The 8405-nt window shown below is 43.7% G+C and overlaps 1 protein-coding gene across 1 annotated transcript in view; it reads right to left on the reverse strand.

Moving 5' to 3' along the window:
- Nucleotides 1-6133, reverse strand: part of LOC113654812 (prospero homeobox protein 1-like) — a 20633-nt gene extending 14500 nt beyond the window's left edge. Inside the window, exon 1 of the mRNA XM_047819008.1 lies at nt 5653-6133. Within this exon, the coding sequence (XP_047674964.1) occupies nt 5653-5715 (63 nt within the window). The 5' untranslated portion in view covers nt 5716-6133. The remainder of the gene's footprint in view (nt 1-5652) is intronic.
- Between the last annotated feature and the right edge of the window lie 2272 nt (nt 6134-8405).

Here is an 8405-nt window from a genome sequence, read left to right on the forward strand (position 1 = left end):
CACTGATCGTGTGTCAACGCAGAGAAATATCATTAACATCATTTACATGAATAAAAGAAAAGCCTCTCTCTCTTTCTCTGCACGATTCAAGGAGGCAATCTGGAAGGGGGTGGTTATGGGCAGCCCTCAGCTGCAAGAGCCCCGGATGGATAATTGAGCAGAAAACTGATAAAGTCAACATAAAAAAGAGCATATCGGACCCACGGGGAGTTCAAACATCAGCTTAAACCCATTCACCAATCAACGGCCTGCCTTCATCTACCGTTCCCCCCGCGGGCATGATCTCTGCCAAATTCAATACAACCTTAAACCGTTTAAGAGAGCAGTGGGTTACAGTTCATCAGGGCAATGAACCCACAGAGGAGGAGGAAGGGGTGGGGAGGTGGTAGGTTTAAAAAAAGAGAGATAGAGTTTGAGACCAGAGAAAAAAGAAGCAAAAAGAAAACTCTTCTCACAAACAACAGATGATAAGAGCTAAACGGGCCCCTCGTACCCCTTTAATTAGCCCCTCCCTTTAAAAAAAGGCCCCCTTTCTCCTCCTCATACTCCCCCATTTTCTCCTTCATCTCCCGTCTTTCAGAAAAAAAAGATGACAAAACGATGGGCAAGCAGCCCTCTGGGGAGGGGAAGCAGCTTTTACATGGAGATTAGACAGTACTATTGTTCAGATGTAAGAGAGGAACGGAACATAGACGGAAAGAAAGAGAGGACAGAGCACGCTAGTGACCAAGGGCTGGACGATGGACCGAGAGGAGATACAGAGTGACAAAAAAAAATGGGGGGGAACCAAAGGCACAATTGAGCAGACAAAAGAAATGCAGACGCTGTTTGCTAGCATTCAAAAAGTACTGACACAAGAGTCAGGCTCGAAAACATACAGAGAGAGAGAGAGAGAGAGAGAGAGAGAGAGAGAGAGAGAGAGAGAGAGAGAGAGGAAGAGAGAAGGAGTGAGGAAGAGGCCGAGAGGGGACTTGAGATCGGCAGAGAGCCGAGGGGAACGAGGACGAGAGAGAAGAAACGAGAGAGAGAGAGATGAGATCGAATGAGGAGGTGATCGAGAGAGCGAGCAGCCGGGCAGGAGGAGACCAGGAGAGGAGAGAGAGGACCAGAGTACGGAAACCTGAGGATGAACGGAGCTGAGACGTGATCGGAGAGACACCAGGAGAGAGAGAGAGAGATCGAGCAGAATATCGAAGAGAGCGGAGGGAAGGAGAAAGACGAGAGAATGACGACCTTAGAGAGAGAGAGAGAGGGAGAGAGAGAAATGAGAGAGAAAACGAGGAGAGAGAGGAGAGAGCATGACGAGCAGGGAGACTGAGAGAGAGAGCCGCAGAAGGAGAGACGACGACGGAGACGAGACGCTCGATCGCGAGGGAGAGAGAGAGAGAGAGGACGAGTAAAGAGACGTAGGGAGAGAGACGGAGAGAAGAGAGGAGAACGATCGGAGACGAGAGGGAGGAGAGACGAGAGCTGTGAGAGAGAAGCGAGAGAAAGAGAGAGAGACTAGGAGAGAGAGAGTGTGAGAGAGACTGAGAGAGAGAGAGAGAGAGAGAGGGAGGGATGAGAGAGCGAGAGAGAGAGAGAGGAGAGAGAGAGTGAGAATGAGCGAGAGCGAGAGAGATGAGAGAGAGGACCGACGAGCCAGGAGAGAGGTGCGAGAGAGACCCCACGAGGGGAGAGGAGATCCGAGAGAGGCGCGAGAGAGACCTGAGAGAGAGAGAGCGACGAGTGCAGAGTCGACTTGAGAGAGATGACGCAGAGGGAGACCGAGAGCGAGAGCGAGAGCAGGGAGAGATTAGACTGGAGGAGGACGAGGGATGGAGAGGATTGATGACGAGGAACAGAATGAACAGAAGAAAAGAAAAAAGAGAGCAATGATGGAATAGAGAGAGAAGGGGAATGAGAGAGAATGCAGAGTATGTCGAAGAGTGAGACGAGAGGAGAATGAATGAGAGAGAGTGACAGAGAGAGAGAGAGAGAGAGAGAGAGAGAGAGAGAGACAAAAACTAACCACAGAAATTCTGAAGTGAAAAGTTAGCATTTAAAAACTAGCTCAAAGTTTTAGCATGAATGATTAGCTTTCTCTCAGTATTGCTAAATAGATTAGCCATGTGTGAACTAAAATCTCTATGAATCCTATGACTTGAACTATGAGTCCTATCTCTCTCTCTCTCTCTCTCTCTCTCTCTCTCTCTCTCTCTCTCTCTCTCTCTCTCTGTATCTCTTTCAGAGATTCGTTCGTTATTGTTTCAACATGTTTATATACATATTGTCTGCTTCACAGACTGAAAAACAGGAGGACAAGAAAAAAAAAAGTGTCTCAGAAAAAAAGACAAGTGAGTGACCATCGTGAGGAGGTCTGTCCGAACTAGCCTAGCCCTTTCGACCTGAGCATGTGGTTTGACAGACGGGTGTGTGTGTGTGTGTGTGTGTGTGTGTGTGTGTGTGTGTGTGTGTGTGTGTGTGTGTGTGTGTGTCTTTATGATGAGCTCTAAATCACTGACAATGACCTCATCACTCACAACAAAGACCTTTCCTGTCACACCACCGGAGAGTGAAAGAGTGTGAGAGAGAAAGACGGAGAAAATGTGTGTGTGTGTTGAGAGAGCGGAGGCATTGTTATTACTGTACAGTCCGGCACTCTGAAGTCATCTGTGTACTTTTCTTTTACCTCAATATCTGTAATATCATGCACCAGCTTTAAACCCCCCCCCCCCCCCCACACACACACACACACACACACTTCCTGCTAAAGGATTAAAGAGGGGAAAAAAAAACATCCCTCTCCACCGAGTCGTCACAAAACCACTGTGTAAAAGAAATGATACTGTACATTTTTTTAGAGATGTAAAAGTTTTGGCACCCTGCCATATGACTATAAAATCAATTTTCCCTAAATGATGTGGAACTTTCAGCACGTTCTTTGGAGTTCCCTGATAAGCAGGAAGACCACAAGATCTTTTCTGGATGAAAGCTTTACAATTTTATACAGTTTTAATTTCTTTTTAATTTAATTGTTTAATTTTAATTCCTTTAAAAAAATTGTTTCTAATTAAATGACTGTTGTGTTGTTTTCTTAAAAGGAAATTGTAACAAGAAATGTTTTTTTGACTAACTCCGCATGTTTCCCATCACCTGTTTTCATTTTAATATATCTTCTCCAAAAATAAATGTTATTATTATATTATTATTATTGTTATTGTTATTCTTATTATTTATATATTTATTTGTTTTTAAGACTTCATATTTATTTAATAAAAAGTGAATCGTGCTTTGAAAGTTCAAATAAATTCAAGACAGAAAGTAAATTATTAAATAAAAAACTAAAAACTAAATTAAATTAAGCAGTCATCATCATCATCATCATCATCATCATCATCTTCATCATGCCATTAGGACGGAAGACAGTTCACTACGTTTTGTGTTTTTCTTGTAATCTTGTAACCAAATCATCACCTCCCCCCCTTCACTATTTGAGTCTTAATGAAGGTTAATAACTTTAATATTGGTTAATGCGTCTCGTTAGTGCACAAAAGCCGAGTGATCTCTCGCAAAAAGCTGACTCTCGTTTACCTCCTGATGTGTGACTAATTCCAACTAACTCTATCAATGTGGGTCAAAAGTCAACAGGTCTCTAACCACTTCAATTAGTAGGCTGTTCCAGAATGTCCGTTTGCTGTCAGTGTCATGTCGTTACCGACCTCGGATCGGTGACGGTAAACAGAACGCCAGCTACGAGAACGTCGTGTTCCCACCGTTCTTATCCTCCAGATAATCAGAGCCTATTAAGACAGAGGGTCGTCTTTTACACGCAACATGCTCTGCATTGATATTCATGAGATATGGAAATATAATGAATGACTAATGAATAACTATTATAAGGACAGTGGCGGATCCCCATGAGAATGGAATTACCGGTTGGGGGGGAATCGGTGTTTGAGAGGAAAAAAAAAAAAGATAAAATCCGTGCCGTCTATTGTTCCACGATGCGGTCGTGAACAAAGCCGCGCAGAGCCGAACGCTGCCAACAATTTGACCTTGTTTCGGTGTTATGTTAATCTAGTTCAATTAAGCAGAACCTTAATGCTAGCGAGGATTATGGAAAACGGGTCTGTGGGGTTCGGATGCACTCAGAGGGCCATTATCCTACCTTATGTCATAATTTGATGATTTAATTTGAAGAAATGTATTCGTTGTGTTGTATAGGAGCGCGCTGAGGATTTTACAACACTTCAAATTCACAGGCAGGGAAACGAGATTATTCATGAACGACAGACCGAATGCAGGCGACATCAGGTAAATACTGTCTGGAAGAAGAAGTATTATAAAAAAAATAATGTGTGGAAATGTTTGAGTTCATTTGTATATCTCTATGGACGTATATGTGTGAATCGGCTTTCCCTTTAAGATGTGAGCTTTGATATGGCGGAGCTCGCTGAACGCCTGCATGCTAAGAGTTTGTGGGAAATAGGGAAATGGTTTGTTTATGCTGAAATGGCCGGCAGCACAGAGGTGAAAGACTGATAAGAGCTTTTTTTATAGGGAAGCGAACGCTTGTTTAAGACTTAAGGGAAAAACCTAGCAAACTGATCGAGTCTACGATCGAGGGGTTAAAGACTTTTTTTTATTAAAGATACAGGTAAAGATTGTAAAAGTCCTAAAATCTTTGTGTGTAAATATGTTAATATCTCAGGCATTAGATTCTCGCACCGAACACTTGTGGAACGATCCAAATATTTCACAGGGGCGATCGTGTTCAGGTAAAACACACGACGCAGGAAACGATCGCCCCTGTGAGACATTTGGAACGTGCCGCGAGTGAAGTGTTCGATTTCCCGACGATCACGAGATGATGAAAAGCAAGCCTGCACATTTTTCCTATCGTTTCCTTTATTTCTGACGAACTCCCTTCGAACGACCGACCCTGTTACGCTAATCAGAGATTAAAGAAAATAATTCATTTTTAGCGTCGGAAAAGTTCTCAGTTCCGTGTAACGAGAATCGAAACGAAGCCTGACTGCAAAGACACCTTGTGATAAATGAGACTGTTGCATGGTTGGATCGTTGAAAAAAAATTATTTACAAAGGCAAATCTTGGCATCGCTGATATAATTGGAGGTTAGGCCATAAGATTAGGTGTTGTTTGTTGCCTCTGTACTAGTTCCCCGTGGGCAAGGTGTAAAAAAAAAAAAAAGAGGAAGTTTGTTGGTTCATTTGAATAAGATGGCCTGAATATATCACAGGGTTTTAGCATACACGGAACACACACCCTGTGTCCTGTGAAGCTTTAATCGACTTGCTTGAGAGGATCTTGGGATTCGATCAAATACATACTTGCTTATCCTATCCGTCTTACTGGCCAAATACCCAACCGCCCACTCATCTACCTGCCTTGCAGCTGCCCCAGCTCGTGCCGGTATGCTTTTTGTCCCTTCAGATCTAATCTCCGCTGGCCTTGACCAATAGCAACAGCTGTGGCATTTAACATTTCCCTAACACCACCAGTGGGCTGCCCAACGTTTGTAAGTGAACTCACCTGGACAAGTGAGGTAAGCCAACACCATGTCACCCCCACCCCCTCCCCCATATCATATTTTAGCAAGATGTAACCATTCAAATGTTAAAGGTCAAGGTTGACGGCAGTGCACTCACCTTAACGTCCGAGAAGAACATCTTGAGCATGTTGGAGCTGGGGTACCTGGTGTAGAAGAACATGAGCTTGGCCTTCTTCAGGTGATTGGGGGAAAGCCCTTCCTGGATGTGCAAATGAGTGGGTTAAGGAAAAGCAGCCGAGCCCCGAGCAGAGAGAGCAGGCAGGATTTGCTTGCCATTGTCATCATCATTACTCAAGGTGCTGCGCCGTCACGGCCAATATACCACCGCAGAAAAGCCAGTTTTACATGAGAAAGCCATTACGTAGGCAAAGCGAGCAACGTCTTTCCCTAAGCCCTAAGCCTCGGCCAACCTCCTCCTTCAGATGTAAAAGAGTGAGAGATTGTTTGCATGTCACCTACAAATACAGCGGTAAGCACTTTTGAGAAGGCCTCAGGGGACGACAAAAAAGCCTGAGAACCCCAATCTTTTTTTTTTTCTGTTTTAGCTTCGGTTTGTGTGTTGTCGTCACTTTTGTTGAAATAAAGCAGAAATACACACACACACACACACACACACACACACACACACACACACACCCCAACTCATTTTGCAGCCTGAGCTCCTGTTATGGCATCATGACAGCAAATTTACCACCCCATTTCATTTCTGTAGGCAACGATTTGGCCAGGAGGTTCGAGGGCTAGCGAAGAGCATCTAAAGACGCCCCTTTGAAGCGGCGATACGACTGTAAAATGACGCGTTTGTCATGTAAATACAGCTAATCACAAAAACATAAACAAGTCTTATAAAGTGTGCACACATTCAAAGATAATGCGAATTCAGACCGACCACGAGTGGAGTACTTCACATAATTGAGGGACAGAAAAAAAAAGAAATGAGAGAAAAAGAGAAAGGGGTGGAGGGGGGTTTAGTTGGAAAAGCGCATCTTTGTCTTACCCACCCTCATACTCTCTCTCTCTCTCTCTCTCTCTCTCTCTCTCTCACACACACACACACACACACACACACACTCTCTCTCTCACATACACTCTCTCTCCCTTTTTCTCTCACCATCTGGTCTTGCTTTATGAGCACAAAGGCCAGAGAGAATGAAAGAGGGACAAGCTGCTCTTTTCTTTCGCAGCATTACTTCATTCAGCGCTGTGAATGAATGGATCATGACGAACCACAAAAAACTACATTTCAACATGAAAGCTGATGACAAGTTTATCACAGGGAAGCACAAATAAAAGTTACAGGTTTGCAGCGTAACACGCAACAATGAAATTAAACGCTAGAGGGTTGTTTTTTTCCTCTCTCCCTAATTACTTAGCAATAGAAGCTGCATTTATGGATGGGTAATCTCTGTGAAAGTTTATAGTGATATGACACGACTGGAAAAAAAAAAAGAAGAAGTAGAAGGACAAGAGGAAAAAAAAAAAAAAAGTCGCACCAGCTGACCACTTAAGCAGAATTTATAGGCTATGGTCCATGATTTGATTAAAAAAAAAAAACACACACACAAACAGAAGTTTTTTTCATGTGAATGTTGTGATGATGTAGTGATGCAATGACACGAGGGGAGATGAGATGTGTCGGTTATCGGTGTTCTCACTTTGCGTGGGAGGAAAAGCTGAAAAAAACTGCTTGGCCAGTCGTCTGGGTGTTTCGGTCCGATCTGCACTTTTTCCACCATGCGTTCTGCATTCATCAATAATCTATTTAAGCTAAGAACGCATTGTAAGTGCGGAGCGGGCACCGAGTGTGACATTCCTGCAGAGGACGTTCTCCTGCCCTAACCTCCGCCACACAACAAAATGGCTGATTATGCGATTTTGCCAGACAAAGAGTCCTCCGCACCCTCCTCCCCGGCCCTGCCTCTTCTGAAACCAGCTATGGACCCTTTTGTGTGTCTGTCAAACATACTGGCCGCCAGTTGCCTAGTGGTCACGCTGGGAGAAAACTTTCACCTGCCGCTGCTCGTCATTTCACGATACGCAAACGCTATTCTCAAACACAATATCACATAAGTGTCTCTCATCCATAACCAGGACCGTAATCTCATCCTAATTGCTTCCGAACTATTACCCCATCTCTAAGTCCATGCTAACCCCGTTTCCGCCCGAGCGTTCACAGTTTAACCCCATTCCCAACACGTCTATAACCCCATTCCCAGGCTAACAATCCCAAACAAACCCAAATTCAACCCCCACCTCTCTCGCCCTCTCTCTCTCTCTCTTTCTCTCTCTCTCTCTCTCTCTCTCTCTCTCTCTCGCTCTCTCTCATACCTTTAGTTAATCTTGACTATGCAATGCCTTAAGCGCATTTCAAACCCAAATAGCATTTCCATTTCTAGCACTTTCCTCAAGCATACTTACATCCTATATTCAGGCCAGTATGCCTACCGCCTTTCCTTCTATCATTTCTCCATCCAGAGCTGATGTATCATCTGTAAAGGAAGCTCCATAATCCTACCTGCACTTCCTCTGTCTAACAGACAGCTTGGTTTTACCCGTTTGTTCATTGTTTTGCCACTAGATCAAGACTTAGACGGCATTACTGTAACAATTTAGGGCTATGTTGACTTTTTTCTGTAGCTATGTGACTTGTTAGCTTGTTTTGGTTTGCGACTAGACGTAGAATAAGTACAGGCTACTAGCAATTATCAGTCGAAATATAAAATTGCGTTGCACTCCACCTTTTCTTTTTCATTTTCTCTATACAGCCTAACCATTTCCAGTGATTTTTTAAAATTGCTACATAAAAACGCACAGCACTTGCAGTGCACGTTCATTGCTTTAATTGCTTTC

The sequence above is a fragment of the Tachysurus fulvidraco genome, chromosome 9 (assembly GCF_022655615.1).
Source record: "Tachysurus fulvidraco isolate hzauxx_2018 chromosome 9, HZAU_PFXX_2.0, whole genome shotgun sequence".
NCBI lineage: Eukaryota > Metazoa > Chordata > Actinopteri > Siluriformes > Bagridae > Tachysurus > Tachysurus fulvidraco.